We start from the raw sequence: 20,109 nt of genomic DNA on the forward strand, positions 1-20,109 counted from the left end.
TTTTCAAAAAGAAATCAAAACGGATCGATCTTAAATAAAATTAAAAATAAAGCTTTAAAAAAAATCAATGCATTAAAGGGTTTTGCATATAAACATTATGGCCCAAGAACAAAAGATTTAATCACAATCACAGACAATAGCATTTGCAGCTTATTCTTTTACGCCAGTCCCATTATCAACAAATTTCCAGAAACTCACATGAAAGCATGTAATATTATTCAGACCAAAGCACTTCGCATTGCACTTGGTGTTCCACAGTGGACACCAAATAAAGCTCTCCTTTACATCTCCAATTAGGAAATTCTCAGTGAAAAAATCAAACGTTTATCCTTACAATTTCTCATTAAGCAGATTTCTATCAGTTCCTTCTCCGCCATCTACAAATTAGATTTAGAACATTTCAATCTTGCTCTTATTGAACAGGACAAAATTTTTCTGGATAAAATTTTTTCTGATCTAAACATTAATTGGAATCGCATTATTTCTGATCAACATTTTTTGCAACTTCCAAGAGAAAATTGCAGTATTATTATTTCAAAATACCCTTTTCAAAACAAATCTCTCCCACACTCAGCTATTAATGGCAGTTTTCAAGAAACGCTTCAAAAGGACTTCAAACAGTGTTTCATTATCGCAACTGATGCATCGAAATCACAAAACTTAACTTCAATCGCCGGCATTTCGGATCTGTCTCAATTTGCTTTTCGAACCCACAACATCAATTCAATTTTTACAGCTGAAGCTCTTGCAATTTACCAGGCTCTGAACTATCTTTCCGTTCCTGAGAAACATTTACTTCTTCTTACAGATAGTCTTTCAGTTCTTACAGCACTTCACAAATTTTCATATAAATCCCCATCCATTATTCATAAAATTGTGGCCAAAATTGTGGAAAAATCTCAAATTAACCAACATATTACTTTTCTTTGGATCCCAGGGCATTCGACAATTTTATGGAATGAAAAAGCGGACTTGATCGCAAAATCAGTTACAGAAATCAGCCCATGCATTGAATGGATCGCATCGGAAGACATCATCTCACGCATCAAACAAATCTCAAAAAGAAAAACAACAGACAGCTATAGACAGAGCAAATATTATGAAATTCTTGGTGAAATTCCAGACATAAAAAATATTGCTAAATGGACAAGAAATAGAAGAGAAGACATCATTTGCGCTAGAATATCTACCAAAACACTCATTACACCTGACCTTCTACATCGTTTTAACCTGTCGAATGAACCAAATTGCGAAACATGCCACTCTGAATAATTTGGATCATATCTTACTGCACTGCCGAAAATACTCAAGCGTAAGACGTTGCCTGTGGTCGAAGTTGGGCCTCAACTCTCTTTCAAGCTGTAATTTCAAACAACTCACGAGCAAAGCATTTGCAGATAAACTCTCTCTCCATATTTTCCTTCAACACTTGAAATTTTTTGACATTTATTGATTGAAGATATTGTTGAACGCTGGGATGACAGCCTTTGTAGCTAAAAATCCCTAAATACCCCTCATTCAAACAAACAAATTCCTAAATAATAAGACGGGTACTGTTAGAAAGCTTATCCAAAAAATCAGTTCAGTTGCTCGTTCCGAGTCGGTATTCAGTGCAAAAGCGAAACGGATCACTTTCTGTTAGAACGGAAAAAGTAGGAAATAGTATGCTTGAAAAGAAAAGAAAAGCACAGAAATTTATTATAATGACAGAGATGAAATCACGGACCAATGCAGCGTTTCTCAACCTTTCAGTATTAGCGGCTCAGTTTTCAATCATACTTTTTATCGAATCCCCCGCTTACAATAAAATGTATACAACAATAATGCATAGTGAGTATTTTGGATTCTGTTTTTAAATTATTTTTAACTAACTGCCAAAACAAGAGTAAAAGCGAGCCAACGTTGGCGAGAAGCCTACATTTGGCATTTTGCCAAGCGGATAGTAAACAGATGAAGCGAATGAAAGTGGGGAAAATTTAAATATTATATTTGAAATGAAAGCCAAACAGGGTGATGACGTTAAAAGAATATGAAAGTAGAAAAATTCGTTAATGAAAATTAACCTAGAGTGGGTGAACTAAATTTAGAAACTGGGAATACATTTTTTCGAATAATAAAAGAAATAAAAACAGAAGCACGATTAAACAAAAAAGAAAGTTATGTTTGTGAAAGGAAATCCACACGACCGATGCCGTCTCGAGCAGGCTCAGAGCAAATGTTTTCTCATAGGAAGAAGGAAAATGTTTGATAACGCAAGTTTCAATTCCTGCCAGTCTCATTCGAGTCGATCCTTCTATCGCTATCGAATCTATTGTGAATGTGTATGTTATATATGTTTTCGTGTTAATTGCATTATTATTCACGGCAGTAGATTTATGCAGACTCGTGGATAAATTTTTAAGCAGAAGTAAGCGAGAATTAGACGATAGTCAAGCATCAGTAAATACACAGACGAGAGTGGTTCCGAAAATATTCTCAAGAATACTTAAATTTTGGGTTTATCAGTGCTGAAGTAAATGAAGAAGAAAGGCCCATGTGTATAATTTGCTCAAAAATGTTGGTCGCAGACAAGAATGGAAAAATTGCTTCGGAATATGCACCGATGGTGCTCGTTCAACGTCCGGAAGATTTCAAGCTATACAAGCACTTGTAAAACAAAAATCGCCCCAGTGGGTCTGGATACATTGCATGATCCACAGAGAAGTTTTGGTTTCGAAAGAAATGAGTCCTGGTCTGAATATTGTGTTAACTACGGTTGTAACCTTAGTAAATTATATAAAAATGAGACCCTGAAATCGAGAATCTTTACCGCACTTTGTAAAGACATGGGTTCAGTACATTCAGCGTTACTATTTTATTGCGAGGCAAGTTGGTTATCGCGTGGGAAATTTTTGCAACGTGTTTATGAATTAAGAGAAGAATTCGCCATTTTCCTAGAAGAAGAAAACAGAATGGAGGCCGAGGATTTTCGCGGTGTTTTATTTGTGATGAAATTGTACTAAAGGGTCGACATATTCGAGAAATTAAATAACTTGAATCTTCAACTCTAAGGAGCAAATAGACATATGCTGGATACGAGTGATAAAGTTAATGCTTTTTGTGGAAAATTGGAATTGTAGAACAGAAATTTAAAGCAAAAAATATCTAACAATGTTTGCAAATGTGGATGATTGTACTAAAACTTACAAGGCTGAAGAAGAACATGTAAAAGTTGTTTTTGTTACCATTGAAAATCATTTAACCATGCTGGCAAAGAATTTTAAAAGGTATTTTCTTGTTAGCGACAAACTGATAGCAAGTTACGAGTAGGTTAGGGATTCATTTCATAAGACTCCCGAAGGACTCTCAATTGATGAGGAAGAAAAACTCATAGACTTCACTAAAAGTGGCGAAACTAAAAGACAATTTAGTAATAAATCACTGTTTGAATTTTGGGCAGGAGTAGAGGATGATTTTTCTGCACTAAAAACAAAGACATTTCGCATTCTATTACCATTTTCAATATCTACCTTTGTGAAACTGGATTTTCTGCTGTGGCTTCTTTGAAGACAAAATACAGATCTCGGCTAAATATAGAAACAGAAATGAGATTGGCTATTTCTAATATTAAGCCTTCCTTCGAAAAATTTTGCTCTGAAAGACAGGCCCAAGGAAGTCACTAATATTAAATTTGTTTTTAATTTAGTTTGTTTTAATTAAGTAAATTTTGATTTAGTAAATTGTTTTAATTTAATAAGTTATTAAATATGTCTAAATGTATTGGGTTTTCTATGTGTATGTGTGCTTTCCTTTCAATCAGTTGATCAATTTTTTTAATAATATTTTATCTTGGATATTCCCGCGACCTTCCTCTAGTGTGCTCGCGCCCCCCTAGGGGGGCGCCCCACAGGTTGAGAATCGCTGGACTAATGAATGCAGTGCCTTCGCTGTGATGGCTTTTTGCGAAAAAAAGCACTATTATAGTTCATACAAAGTGAATTTTCTTCACTCATTGTACAGTTTAGGCATGAAATTCTAAATCTTTTCATTCACGCAGTTTCCAAAGGGTGTATAAATAACTTTCAGAAAACGTGGAAAAATGAAAGCGAGATGTATGGTGTATTACAAAACAGATGCAATAATAAAAACGTTCAATAAATCATCATCAGAAAGTCCGTTTTCAAGCGAAGGAATGTTTTGTGCCGTTTCATATTCATGCCATTTATCAAGATCTACACTAAATTCCAAAAAAATGACTTGTAGATTTCATACTATGAATATATATATATATATATATATATATATATATATGTGTGTGTGTGTGTGTAATAGCATTTTTAAATCCGGGCATTTGTACACCTCACTCTATGAGGGAAAGCAGACCCACAATATTGCCAACTTCTAAGTATTTTTTTTTCTGTCATTGCAGAGAAAATACAGCTGGAAACTCTACTTCATGATAGGCATGCTCTTACTGATGGACGTTCTGATCCTGTCCGCGTGGCAGATCATCGACCCCCTCCGTCGCAAAATGGAGGTTTTCCCCTTGGAGGACCCGGAGTTCAAAGAGGAGGACATCAAGATTGAGCCGCAGCTCGAGCATTGCGAATCCGAGAATAACGCCGTCTGGCTCGGTGAGTCAATATATTCGGTGAATAAATTTCACATGCTTTTCATAAGGCTTTTTGTTAATGTTATTAATTTGAAATAATTTAATTCTAAATACCAAGTTAAGCATTATTTACAAAATCTTCCTAGCCTGATTTCTTGATGCAAACTAAACCACAAAGCTAGCCTTGAAAATATTGCAATATCTGTATCCAGAAAGATCAAATAAGAAAGCAGCGTAAACAAAAAAAAATTCTTTTATTTACAGCATTATATATGTACACAAAAACAACTCTTTCTCATCTAGGTTAATATTATTTTAAAATATCAAATAACAGTTCAATCACGAAATAGTTCCTCGATCAAATCGGAGAATAAGTCACCAAAAACCGCTGACAGGCTGTTAGCTCTAAACAGCTACTCCAGGGTAGCTTCAGAAGTCAACTGATCTTTATCGGTTGGACCCTAACACAGACTGAATCACACGCAACTTCTCACAAAATCAGGAACACCTTCACACCTTCAAACACCGACGTCCCTCCGACTTCTCATTTTACACCTCTCACTGCTTTCCTCTCTTCTCTCCTTTCAAAACAAAAATCCTGCATTTTATTTCCTTCAAATCTCCTCCTCTCATTTCCTCATTGGTGAACTTGAGTTCTTTATCACCCAATAGCTGCACAGCAATGCTTCCTCAATGGTCTCCAGTCGATCATGGAATTTGTCTGTTAATGATCCATCTTTGTAGCTGACCACTCTCGAACACATGTTAATTATAATCAATTCACAGCTAGTAACGGCTAAGTCCACCTGACTTCGACACTTAATGACAACGGTTGCTGATGATGGATCGTTTCTTGAAGATTTAAAGAGTCCCTTCATAATAGAAAAAAAAGCTTAACATCTAGATATTTTGACGTTCTTCCCCTGTGAAGACATGATGGATCTATTTGAAACGACGAAATACACATCTGTGGTCCTTTATCTGGATGCCAGACAAATGACCAGACAAAATGATTCTACTAATGAAGAGGTTCCCCATCTGGCGGTTCGTAGGCACTATGTGTGGAGATATGGGTAACGTTACTTCTGGTAGGAATGCCCATTACTATGTCAGGAAAAAGGGGAAACGTTACAATATGTTTACAATGGTGACAATAAATCTGTGGAGAACCCATTGGGACGCAGAGACCATTGAGAAAAGCCTATAGTTAAATGCTGTTATTTTCTTTCTTGGACCCTGCATGTTACTCCCTTTAAAGATAGAGACTGATAAACAATGCCATACATTTTTGGTGAAATTTGGAAAATCGTCTGAGAAAATTCATGAAATGCTTATGGAAATAGCACGATGAAGGAAACAGCTGTTCATAAGGTTCGTCAACGCGGTTCGTCAAGATGATGCAAGAAGAGGAGAACCGGTGAGCGTCAGTAATTGCTGGTGAATTAAAACTTGCAAATACGCCTGATAAAAATCTGACTTAACCCTTAAATGGGGAGAAGAAAATTTAGTTCACCTCCTCACTTCTCTTCACTTTCCTTTTCACCTTTTCAAATTCGTAACTAGGGAAGTCCAGTCTATGAGACCGCATTTTCTCTGCACTCAAATTAAATTTCTTATGAAAATCATCAAATATATCATTTTAAAATGCATAATCATTGAAAAAGTTATTGCGTTGGAAGATACATCTTCTTCTCAAATCACACGTCACAACAAATAATATTCATAAAAAAATATATTTACTTTTTAAAAATACTTTTACTTTTTAAATCACATTTATTTTTACAGTATACAAAGGTATATAGAAAACAATATAATGGAAAATTCCACAATCATATGAAAAAAAAAATGACAATGGGTAAAGCTGATCCTTTTTTTTATCGGCATCATTTCTACGTAGAAACTTGTAAATATTCGTATCATGGTTTTCGATGGCAATTTAAACATACAGGTTAAGTGCTAGTATAAAAATCAGCCTGTAAATTCTATAGGCATTTTAATATATTTCTCTTGGCATATTAATATATTTTAGAAATTTTTCAAAACACATTACCACTAGAAAAATTAATGACAGTTGAACATACATATCAGAATCAGTCGAATGCGAACTATCATCTAAAAATTCTTCTATACAATTACCTTCATTACTAAACTCGCTTTCAGCTTCATTTAAAAGCCTCTGGAGCTCTGCTACATAACGAGGATCAGCAGGTTGGATGATATTTTGATGACCCATTTGTAGAGCCATCTGCGAAGCCTTGTATAGTTAATACTGGAACACTAAAAGGGTGGTGCGGTCTCACAGACTTCGCGCAAAGAAATAACTAAAATATTTTTTAAAGCATCCGATGAAGCCGTTAAAAAAGTGCACATGTAGTGAAAGTTACGAAACAGGAAGCTACAGGTCACTCCCTTCGATTCAGTTAAAAATAGAGTAGTGGTGACCGAAAGTCCATCCTTAGGGGTCTGAGATACTATACCTCCCCCGTTAAAGATTAAGAAAATTTCCTTAGATCCCATTTCTACTCATAAATATTTGTCATTATGATTTCATTTCTCTCCAAATCGGTCAGGGGAGAGAAGGAAGACACGACGCAGAGAGTGAAGCGGTGAGAGAAGAACAATGGAAATAAAGTTGGGATGAGTATTGGGTCTTAAGTGAAAAATATTTGAAAGGGTAAAAGATTAAACGCATTCTAAATTTATAAAATGAAGTTTTCATGGCTTCATTTTGCCATTTAAATTATTTTTCTTTTCATCTAGAATTTTATGATTCGACATTTAATTCAGATTCATGCAATCAGGTCTCTTCCTACTCGTTAGAATTTGAGTTATTGGATCAGACAAGACATTTCCTCTTGGGATGAAAGCGAGCGAAAATGTCACGCAAATGCAAGATGGCATGTCGATCAAACAAAACCAATTTCAAATGCCAGATTTTTGAAAGATTTTCCATCTCAAGTTGCTGAAGTAACATTTTTTTAACATTATGCCAACTTCAGAGAAACTAATTATGAAACCAGAAAGAAAGGTTTAACATAAGAGGCAATGTCCAAAATGATAGTTTATTGATGTGGGAGTTGCTAACAGATCTCATATCTTGAATGGCGCCATGTTGCGTCACTGATCCCATGAGGCTTTCCTGCCAAAATTGGCAAATGAGAGCTTGACAATGAGACGGTAAGACGTACCACTCATCTTTTATAACGCATTTTTTTTCATCTGTCGCATCTTTTTATGTGCTTTTATGTCAGTTTAGTAATGTTTTGTCCTTGTAATCTTAATATTAATAAATATATTTCACATATTAATGCTGGTCGTTTCTTTTACCCACATTTAAAAAAAAAAAATTTAACTGCCATTCCGACAACAGATTTTTAAAATTCCATTTGCTAACAAAATCGTTCGAATGCGGTATCATACTGCTGCGAATAATTTGTTTTTTAGATATTTCCCCATTGAGAATTCAGGTATTATTCCGGATTAATCTGATATTTTCGAAGTTTTCAGCTTTTCACAAGGGAAAATGAATACTTTTTACTTTCTCATATAGGAAATAAACTAAGAGAAAATATTGTAATTGTGAAAAAATTCAACGTCAGAATTTTGATAAATTTCGGTATTTTAGCTCTCCCTGAATCTGAGAAACACAATTTGAACACAAAAAAAGCACCGAGTTAAATCTGGTATGTAATTTTTAAAACCAAATTTGCACATTGCTACCAAAACTTCGGCAAAATCTGTAGAAAAGAAATCTGTATGTCTATCCATATGCATCTGAATATGTCTATCCATATGCATTTTGGGGGAAAATGCAAAGAGCTGTATGAAAGAAATGTGACACACAAAATTGTAGTCAGAATCGCAGATGTGCATTAAATTTTGAGTCAATACTGTCTAATAGGCATCCATTTCGATAATTCGCGAGTTTGTGAAACCGATAACTCAAAAGCGTGAATGATGGACAAATAAAATTTGGTATGCGGTCTTGTGGACAAACTTAAATCTACTTCAAAATTGGAATCCAGCCAGAAAAGAAAGGTATCCAAAATCCGTATGCAATTTTCTTCATTATATTACAAAGCACAAAACATTCACGCTTGCGGACTGCCGTGATCTTTTCAGGGATAGATTCTCCCTGCATCATTCCATATCCGCTATATACTTAAGTTTAGTTATATTAACGTCCTGTTTTAAAGCAACACCAGGGCTATTTTGGGACGGACCTTGTAATTTTTAACCACGGTCAGATGACGAGGACGACACCTGAGCTGGCACAACCCCCTCTAAAGCTATACACTTAGGAAATGCAAAAGAGACTAGAGAGAGAGAGAGTGAGCCAAATTATTCATGTATGTGAGAATAATTATCAACAATAACAAGATATCTAATTATCAGCTAATTATCAACAATAACAAGAAATCTTCTGATGTGATTAACTGTTTTATTTTGTATTGAAATAATTGTATTGAAAAGTAAGTATTACTTATTTGAAAAACTTATTTCAAATAAGTAAGTATTGAAACAAATTTGTAAGTTCCAAAATATTCTGATAAATAAATAGAACAGCTCAGCTCATATTGAAATAGTTTGAAAAAGTGGAAAAAATTTTAAGATCTAGTTTCACAAATTAACACTACACCAAATTTTGAATCAGAAATTCATTTAAAAAGATTTCACGAGTGTTTCTACTTTTTTCTTAGCAAATTTAACCAAGCAATCATTCTTGTAAGTAACACTTCCTCCTCTCTTCGATTGCAGGTATCCTATACGGTTACAAAGGACTCCTCCTCATTTTCGGTATTTTCCTGGCGTACGAGACACGCAGTGTGAAAATCAAGCACCTCAATGACTCCCGACTGGTTGGAATGAGCATCTACAACGTTGTGGTAAGAAGCAGAAATACTATCCCGTTTAAATCTGAAAATTATATTGGAGATTTAAGTGCCTTTTAAACAATCATACAAGCACTCTTTTAAAAAGCGATCATCAGATCCATTTGACTATATGTTGAAAACAAAAAGAAAATCCATTTTAGTGATTTTTTTTTTTTTTTTTGTGCGACATTGTCTTTCCATCACAGTGAAAATCCAACGAAAAAAAGAAAAATATTCATGATGGCAAGGATCAAATTTTCTCCGTTTGTCGATTGATAATTTTAACGCCAAAGATACTAATTCTTGAGAACACATTTTATTATCATTTTAATGCGGAATGAAATATAAAAATAGCAAGAAATGAAAGACTTCACGGCACAAAGAAAAGATGTTAGACGGAAATTGAAATGCTGCTAATGCAAATTGGTTCAGGTAGAGGAGGGAATGCGGAGTAATGCTACATTTCGCCGGATCTGCATTGCTAGCTGATGAGGAATGCCACAACAAATATCCTGCAGCCTCAGAACAAAGTTCACGTTAAAAGTGTTGTGATTACTCTTCTATGTCCAAGAAAAACTCTTTTGCAAATAAATGTGTTAGCACAATATTTTTCTTACCATAAGATATTCACATGCTCTGAAGTGGGATGCGAAGTAAACCTTGATACGATATTGTTAGATTTCATGGGTTGTCTTCGTTGAATATAGGTTATGGTGGAGGTTCATTTCCGCAGCTCCAAACCAAGTTTTTATGTTGCAGCTGCTGTCGGCCCAGCAAAGAGATTTGTGCAGATTGCTGATCTAAATCTTTATCACAGATCTCGGCCCTGTTTTAAAACTAGATAAACAGAATCCATCAGCTCGACGGGTTTCATTATTAATTATTACATTAAATATATTTAAAAAAAATATTTTGTACTAGAAATATACCGGGTGCGGCATAAATTCGTGCAAACTTCAAAAAAATCGTAATAATAAAAAAAAGGAATGCTCGAAAAAAATTACGGTTTGCGGGAATATGTTCCGAGAACCTTTGGATTTCGTTATTTCCATTAAAAAATGTATTTGAAAATGACCAATAGATGGCGCTCACACGGTCATACCGAGACGGTTTATGCAAATCAGGAAAACAGAGCACAGTAACATTATAGTACATTTTATTTTAAAGCAAAAGATGCTCAACATGACCGCCACCACAAGGTATTAAGCAAGTGAGGCGCGTAACTACGCCTATTACAGCTGCGTGTAATATGGCGGCATCGATGCCACTAACGGCCAATTGAATGGCATCTTTCAGTTCCATCAAAGTGGCAGGAGAGCCCCGGTAGACACGAGACTTCAGGTATCCCCACAACCAAAAGTCCGCTGGAGAAAGATTTGACGATCGTGAGGACCACTCATTCTTACATCCTCTGCCCTCAGTGAATGTGTCTAGGAGGAACGTCTTAAAGGAACTAGCAACGTGGGACGAGGCACCATCCTGCATGAAGGTGACGGAAGATAACGCACGTCTTTGCTGCAAAGCAGGCATAACGTGGTCTCGCAAAAGCCTAAGATAGCGTTCTGCAGTGACGGAACAGGTTTTCCAACCGGATACAAGATAACGCTCTTCAAAAAAGAAAGGGCCTAGAATGAAGGACGCAGTGAAACTGCACCAAACAGTCACTGTAGTCAATCTAGTGGTTTGGTCGTGTACGCACGAGGGTTTGATGCTGCGCAGATACGACTGTTTTGCGTATTGACGTCCCCATGCAATGAAAAGTGGGATTCATCTGCCCACATGATGTTCAGTAACCATTGTGGGTCACGTTCCATTTGTGCGAGCACCCATATTGCAAAGGCTTGTCTTTTCTCACAATCTGCTGCCACTTCGGGGCCGTATCCTCTAATCTTCCCGTTTCCTCAAAACGGCGAACTAAATTCAATATATCATTCAATGAAATTGGGTTTTTCTTCGTCTTAATTCCTTTCACCGCCCGTAACTGTCGCAATGCTTTATTCGTGGATTCACCGTTCTTATAGAACAGTTTCACCACTAATGCTCGATCCGGTAGCGAAAGCATGCTACTGGTGTCGAATGACAGATCCATTTCCCGCCTTGTGTTTTATAGCTATACTGATTTGCATAAACAGTCTCCGTATGACGTGTGAGCGCCATCTATCGGCCATTTTTAAATACATTTTCTTTAATGCAAATAACAAAATCCAAAGGCTCTCTGAACATATTCCATCAAACCGTAATTTCTTTCGAGCATTACTTTTTTTTATTATGATTTTTTGAAGTTTGCACGAATTTATGCCGCACCCGGTATGTTGATTAGTAAGCATACATCGAAAAATGTATTTATTTGAATTTGTGTTCTTTCAAGGACCTCAAATTTGTATTATCCGTATTCAGTATACCCATTTTTCCGAATGCTCGTCAAGTTGACTGATTCTTTATACTGATTTTTTTATTCCAGCGTAATACCTTCATGGATTTGATAATTATAAAAAAATTATTTTTATTCGTAGCGCAACACAGGTGCAAAATCTATTGATATATAAAAGTACATACTTGTATCTATACATAAGAAGTATTAATTGGTGCACACGATTTTTGAAAATTATATGAGCAAACACGATATGCATGCCTATTATAGCAATAGATTGTTATTTGTCTTATATTGTCTTACGTGCCGTATTTGTAATACTATAACGGTTGTATAAGGTATAATTGTAATGCATAACTCTTGTTTAATAATAGTTTTTATGTTTAACATAAAAAAAAAGTTATATTATGTATCAAAAACCTCAACTTACATTACTGAAAATGATGGCCTTCAGTAAAAGTAGGTACACTACCAATCCTCGTAAAATTTAGCATTAAAATAATTCAGAAACCTTTGTTAAATTGGCAACAACTGAAAAAAGAGCACTCCAGAGACGAAATGTGATAAATTAAAAGAGTGCTGAAAGCAAATATTTATGATTTTTATCGTTAGAATTAATTTGACAACAACGCAATTTGACAAGAAGCATCCTTCGATACGATACATAATTATTCTACTGATGTTTAAAAGTGTTGATTTTTTTTATCAGTACTTTCTTCGAAACTTTTCTTTTTTTTTTTTTTTCGAAAATTTTTTATTCACTTTTTTATATTTTTCTCTATTAAATGTCACTAATCTAAAATCGATTTCTATTTCAATTAGTTGTATCGTTTGTCTTTTTTAAATTGAATAGCAATTTCAAAAAGAAACACGTTCAAAAGCTATGTTTTGAATAAAATTTTAAAAGAATTCGCTTTTTTTCTTATTTATCATTTTTTTCCTCATAAAACTTTTATACGAATTTCTTTACTTTAAACCAATACTTTGAACTAATCTGTTGGGTAAAGTTCAGCTACGAGCTGGCACGGTTCAACGTATGATCGGTCTGATTAGCTACTTCTTCGAGTGGATGAGTCGAAACAATAAACTGATGAAAAAAATTGTTCATAAAACTCCATAACTAAGAATACTTACTCAGACAACCTGTTCATCCTATTTCCTTACTACCCGTGTCTCTTGAAAGCAAAGAAAATGTACTCTGAAAATGTATGTCTCATCAATATTACTTCATAAATATTTCATATTCATATGGATTGCATCTTAGATCTTCTTCTTTTGCAATGGAATGTCTTTCATTGGAAGCCTTTTTTTCTCCTTGAAGAATTTCCGACACTCATGTATTCAGCTTTTGCAGCAAGAAAACATTTCACACCGAATCATCCATGGGCATTAACTCTCTGCTCTTTAAATGCGGTTAGATGGCCTTTCGGTGAGGAGTTTTCTATCCGACTGAGCTTAGAATAATAATAATATTAAAAAAGAGCGATGTTATTTCCCGGGAAGACAGTATTTCGCTTATCTTCAGATCCAGCATCTGACAAAGTTTCTTCTCGTCCGACCATGAACCATCAGCACTACTATCTTTGTCAATATTGTTTGAATTATCAGGCAATGTGAAACCTGTTTTAACCCTTAACTTGGAAGGTGAAAATGTAGGTCTTAATTGGGGAAGTGAGGTCACCAAGACCGCATTTTCTTTGCACTCAAATTGAATTTTCTAATGAAAGTAGTAATATGAAAAATAACCAATATATTCTAAACATATTACTTTTTAAATCATATTTATGTTTCTAGTATACAAAGGTATATAGAACACAATATAATAAAAAATTCAACGACTATTATGAAAAATAAAAAAAAAATGGCAATGGGTAAAATTTACTCTTTTTTTTTTATCGGCATCGTTTTTAAACACAAACTAGTGAATATTCGTAGCACGGCTTTCGAAGTCATTTTAAATATACAAGTTAAGTACTAGTATAAAAATTAGCCTGTAAATTCTGCAGATATTTCTCTTGGCATAATAATATATTTTAGAAATTTTTCAAAATACATTATCACTAAAAAAAAAAAAAAAAAAAAAAAAAATTATTTGAACATACATATCAGAATCATTTGAAAGCGAACTTTATCGAAAAAAATCTTCTGTACAGTCATCCTCATCACTAAAATCATTTTCTGCTTCATATAAAGTCCCTGGATTTCTGTTTCATTACGAGGATCAGCAGGCTGGGGAGAACCAAGTTTAGAGCCATCTGCTAAGCTTTGTATAATGCTGGAACACTAAAAGGGTAGTGCGGTCTCACAGACGTCGCGCAAAGAAATAACTAAAATATTTTTTAAAGCATCCGATGAAGCCGTTAAAAAAGTGCACATGTAGTGAAAGTTACGAAACGGGAAGCTACAGGGTCCCTTCGATTGAGCTAAAAATGGAGTAGGGAGGACCGAAAGTCCATCCTTAACAGTTTGAGATACCGCACTTCCCCAGATAAGTGTTAAATCTTCAACTGCCCTTTACTCCGCGAAGTCTTTTGTTTTCATTACTGTATGTCTCTGGACGATGAATTTCTTTCTTCTGTGTTGCACGAGTAATTTCAAAACCAAATACGCGGGGAACTGGGCCAAGAAATTGCAATAAAAACTATGACATCGCATTACATCAAACAAATTGACATGCTTTTACAATCTCTGTGGGGAGTTAAGAAATCAGTTAAAAAATATTTATAAACAGAAAAGACAGTACACTGTAAATCTCGGTCTCGAATTTTCAGAATCTTAAGAGTTTAATAACTCAAGGTTTTTTAATGAAAACATTTTTGTATGATAATCATCTCTCTCTCTCTGTTCCTTCAGAATGCCTAATGTACGGAAAAACACTTTTTCTGCGTTCTCACAAGGTTTACGTAAAATAAAAATACAGCGTATGATGTAAGATAAAAAAAAGTAATGTTTTAAGCTGCGCAGTAATTGCATGTTAGATGGCATGCCCATTACGTTTGTCGTGTGTCTGTGACATTGTTTGAAAATTCCGTGACTCTTAACTGATTCCATTTCTTCAATTTTTCTCGAATCCAATGCGTCCGCAGGTCCTCTGCCTCATCACCGCTCCAGTGACCCTCGTAATCAGCAGCCAGACGGACGCCACCTACGCATTTGTGTCCCTCGCCATCATTGTCTGCTCCTTCCTGTCCATGGCGCTCATCTTCATTCCGAAGGTAGATGGGAATACATCATTCTCATGAAAATTTATCTCTAAAACGCACTTTCTTATATGAAAAATGGGTTTGTAATAGATACATTTTTAACAGAACATTTCATTTTAATATTTTGCAACAGTTTTTATTTTTAAAAATATTATTTTATCCATTAATTGCATTTAAAAGTTAGATGTAATAGGCAGATAAGTAGAAAAAAAAAAGTTACCGTTTTCTTTTACGACATAATTTAATTTCAATCTGAATCCAACAAGAAATTAATTGTAATTAAAAAAAAAAACAGCATGCATTCTTTTAGGTTACAAAAAAAAAAAAAAAAAAATGTTTTTATTGCACACAGTCTAAAGACATGTTGCACAGGCGGCAATTCTTCTAGCTCTCATTCAAATAGTAACTGCGTATATACTCACATTATTTTCTTAGATTATGGAACTAATTCGCCGACCACGAGAAAGAGTCGACTGCAGAACTCTGACAGACACCATTACAAGCCGGGAGGAAGAAGACAGGCAGCAGCGTCTTCAGCGGGAAAATGAAGAACTACGACGCCAAATCATGGAGGTGAGACTTTCACTAACTTTGTACTGGAGAACAATGACGGATTTTCGACTACGTAGTTGCCTGGGATCACTAGACTGAGGAAGACAGCAGGCAGGTCAATAAAAAAAAAGCTGCCATTAGCTGTCAAATATGACAATCTATCTGTTTCATTGTATGCACTTAGTTATTAAGGTATTTCCAAACATCGAATATCTTTTTAAATATTAGAATGACTATTACAGACGCTCGCGTATGAAGAACTGGAAAGTTATGCCTTTTCAGAGATCACTAAAATAAAGTATCGATCTAAAATAAGTCATAAACGTGATGAAACTAAATGACTGGCTTAAGTAGTGGCTTCGTAATGTGCATTGCGTAGGGTCGCAAAATGTGCGAATAGCCACTGATATAATGCCTCTGGAAAAAGTTCTTTTAGTGCCCTTAAAAGAATATAGAATTACCCCCCCCCCCCCGAAAAACCCCTCTCCAAGAGAAGAGAGATTTTCAAGTACAGTATGCTTTTTTTCCCCCTAATTCGAATTTGAGATTAAAAATTTTGCTGCTTTAAAGGTAGCGAAATTGAAATGCACAATTAATTAATTATTTATTATGTATTGGAATATTAAGCAGCCATTTAGATGATTGTGTTATATATCTCATGACGGATCCTATGAAACATTCATTTTTAATGTTTGTTTAAAGTTTATTATTTTCCTACAATCTGTGGTAAAAAAAATATTTATATCTAAAGAAATCATTATTAATTATTTATGGTTCATTTTCACAAAATTCATTATTTTAATCATTTTTTATTATACATATATATATAATGGATGCATATTTTATATCAAATATGCAGGGTATCCCCCAAAAATGAAATATTTATTTTTCCTAAATATTACACCTAAAGATACAATACCAATTACAAAATTTCATTAAAGAATGCAACTGCATTAAAACACTTTTGTTTCTGTGGAAATTAGAAGAGTTAAAAAAGAAAAAAAGTTTTATACTTCCAACATAATGTAAAAGTGTTAATTATTTAAATGTTTCTCTAACAATAGATCTGCGCGCACATATTTTCAAGCCTCTATCTACAAAACTTGCCAAGATAAGCCTATTTTAAAATTTAGAGGATCTTATCACACATTTTAGGTGGCAATATTTATTATATTCCAATTTCGATATGAACTAATTCATACTTTAGATCTTATATTCCGAGGCTTAAGACATCTGTTGCAGAAACGAACACTTTGGCCTATTTATTTTTCAAGCCATCCTTAAATGAGAATTGAAAAATGAGAGTGGATGGAGGAGAGCACCACTCCCATTTAAAGTACGCAATTCATAATGATAGAGCATCAGAAAAATCTTTACATTTTCTCCCAAAAGTTTTTGCCACTCCAAGAATATCTCAAAGCAACTTATCAACAGATTTATATTTTATGGGTGTTAGTCAAAGGACCAAAATTTATACAAAAGCATTACAGTGAAAGAAATTATTTTCACAGAAAATTGCGCACACAATTAAAATGTGCACATCATATATGCTGCAATGTCATTCTGTTCGTCCTCCATTCATTTCCGTTTATGCATCGATGAATTAAATCAATACTGTCATTTGTAACATTTTTCACAAATGCCTCGTTCCCTTTTGCAGCGCGAAGAACAGATCCGACAGGCCACTTTGGCACTCCAGGAAAGGAACGCCCTGCGGAATCTTCAGCTGGCTTCCACCATGGGAAGTGGCGACAGAGTCCGCATCACCGTGGGACAATACACCGACCTGCTGGCCCCCAAGGACATCACTAATGATCCCACTTCGGATTCGGGATTCATAACGGGCACATCCATGGCCAGAAGCTCCAGGTCAGACTTTGAGTTCTCAGAGTCCTACCTGTGAGAACTGGGTCTGCCCGCACACTACGAGTACTTAATTACTTGATGTCCAGTGGCATCCCGATCTTCTTGGAGACCAGGTTTTCTGAATTCGGAATGAATACCAATGCCAGACTTCGATCCTTTGAAACCAACTGGAACGGTTTATCTCTGGTTTCTGAATTATAATAACAATTCACTCTTGTTTTCGATTCATTTTAAAATCACACTCTGCTTCGACATTTTGGTTTGGATTCTTTATTATTCAACATTAAATTTTATCTCTGAATATAATTATGTTGCAATATAAAAGTGAAACAAATGTTACACTTATTCCAACCCAATTAATAATGCAGGATTAGGATAATCGAAAACAGCGATAAAGATTACACCTGCGAATGATTGTATGTTGATTATGAGCCACTTCAATGAACGTTCGGTAGCAATAACAGCTACCCGAAAAATGTGTGTGTGTTTTTCATACAACTGCAATTTAACACATAATTTAAGTTGCTTTAGATTCCATCGACGAAGATCTGAAATTCCAAAATGAAGAAAAGGGTATTCTCATCTATGATTCTGTACACTTGGCAAAACATCAGGCTAAATTTATCAGTCAAGTACACAGAATTGGTTGCACTTTCAATAACCTGTTGAAGCACTGGAAGGTTATTAAGAGAAAAGAGTTCATTCTTAAGAGCAATCTCAGTAAAAATATCTTGCAATCAATCTTTAAAATACACAAACTAAAAGCCAAAATTTTATGCAAATAAAATGATATATAATAACTCCTTTTTAATCAAATGTATAATGGTGCAAATTAAGATTTCATTTTTTTTTTTTTTAAATTAGTGCCTATAATATATGGATATGCAATAATATGACTCTTTAAAAAACATCAAATATTCTTGTTTTATTTAGCTTTAATTATCAGCATATTTTTATGACTGAACAGGAAAACACATTAAAGGAATTGTTCAAAGAATTTTAATAACTGATAGATAGACAGAATCACAAGATTTTAATCAAATGCCAAATTTTCATCAGCAGATTAAATTCTACAAGATATTTGGAATCTAAATAGAAGTTTGAGTGGGAATTGCAACATAACACAGATTAGATTCTAGTATAAACTAATTATATGGTACTTTTCCGTTAACAGTCTCAAAATAATCACCAAAGTAATTTGAATGTGATGGCCTTTGCCATATTCAATCTTAGCGATCAATGTTGGCAGCAAAACAGGAGAAAAAATGCCACCATTTCTGCTTGGCTCCAATTAAATCCCACAAAGATAGTTAGAATTTAGTGTGTTTTGCCTAGAGCTTTGTTAACAACCAAAGTACCATTTAAACCCTATTCCATCTAGTTCTGCAACTGCACTTTAATTAGTGTTCCAATGCATCTTTTCATGAAAAGCATTCATTTGGCATTTTCAGATAATATAAATATTGAACAAACAATTTGTAATCTAACATGTTAGATATTCAGTAATATTTATCACCAAAAAAGATTGTTATATAACATCCAATATTTTAAAGATTTCATGTATTAGATCATATTATTTCACTTCAATATGCATATTGGTATCAGAGAATGAAAGAAATCTATATTAATCCTCAATTCCATTATCAGCCCATGAATTAACATAGTACTGATATTAATTATGAATCTTTGAGAATCAACTGAACTTTCTTTGACCACCAGTACATTTAGACTCTATAAAATTTATACAAATACCATAAAATCAGAAATAACAACACTCATGAAAATTTAACATACAGAATATGGTATGTTAAAATATTATAAACAGTTTCCATGGCAATAAAATTGTTTGGAAATATTTTAATAGTCCATTTGTATTAATAAAACAATCACAGGAACTAAAATTCACTGCATAAATATTTTTTCAAAGTGATATTTATGACATTGTACATAAAGTGTAAATACAATGAATGAAAATTATACTTGATATTTTAACTTTCTGTGAAGCTTAAAAACAAAGTTAATGAATTGTGAATTGTAATGTACATGATGCATATTATGATAGAGAATCATATTTAAACTGCATGCAAAGATATATTCAAAGAATAATATGTTATTTCATAATGCTTATGGTAGTTATTTATTGTTAGATGTTACTTTTTTATTCTTGTAAGAAATACTGTAGCTTTTATCTTAATTGGAAAATTATACCACTGTTTTATAATTATAAGACAAAACGAATCATTTAACACCATGTTTAATATGGTAAGCATGCATTTTAAGAAATATGATTATTCTAATCACTGTTAATTGATGAGGTGTTTAACTGCATTTTCTTTTTTTACATTTCAGAAGCAAATACGAAACACAGGTCTGAAATAAATAAGTCTAAACAGTACTCTGCTTTATTTTTTTCTCCTAGTATTAATGTTGCAGCTGTTATTATGCTTTAAATATCAAAGTGAAAATATCTATAAAACACATTGAAAAATGAAAGAAAAATCTTAAAAATTTTTTAATACAATTTTAAAATTTGTTTTCAATTTGGTAAATTTTTCCTCTTCCCCCTAAAAATTGATTTTTTTTTTTTTTTTTTTTTTGCTTTCATTGCATGTAGAAACCACAAAAGTCATAATATTAGAGTGAATGACAATG

At 34.0% G+C, this 20,109-nt stretch overlaps 1 protein-coding gene across 1 annotated transcript in view; it reads left to right on the top strand.

Annotated features, from left to right (window-relative positions):
• LOC129971487 (gamma-aminobutyric acid type B receptor subunit 1-like) overlaps positions 1 to 19,852 on the top strand; it is a 74,533-nt gene extending 54,681 nt beyond the window's left edge. The window contains exons 13-17 of the mRNA XM_056085305.1: positions 4,409 to 4,613; positions 9,350 to 9,477; positions 14,923 to 15,051; positions 15,475 to 15,612; positions 17,252 to 19,852. Of these exons, the coding sequence (XP_055941280.1) occupies positions 4,409 to 4,613; positions 9,350 to 9,477; positions 14,923 to 15,051; positions 15,475 to 15,612; positions 17,252 to 17,494 (843 nt within the window). The 3' untranslated portion in view covers positions 17,495 to 19,852. The remainder of the gene's footprint in view (positions 1 to 4,408; positions 4,614 to 9,349; positions 9,478 to 14,922; positions 15,052 to 15,474; positions 15,613 to 17,251) is intronic.
• Positions 19,853 to 20,109: the final 257 nt, after the last annotated feature.

Source organism: Argiope bruennichi, chromosome 6 (assembly GCF_947563725.1).
Source record: "Argiope bruennichi chromosome 6, qqArgBrue1.1, whole genome shotgun sequence".
In the NCBI taxonomy this organism is placed as follows: domain Eukaryota; kingdom Metazoa; phylum Arthropoda; class Arachnida; order Araneae; family Araneidae; genus Argiope; species Argiope bruennichi.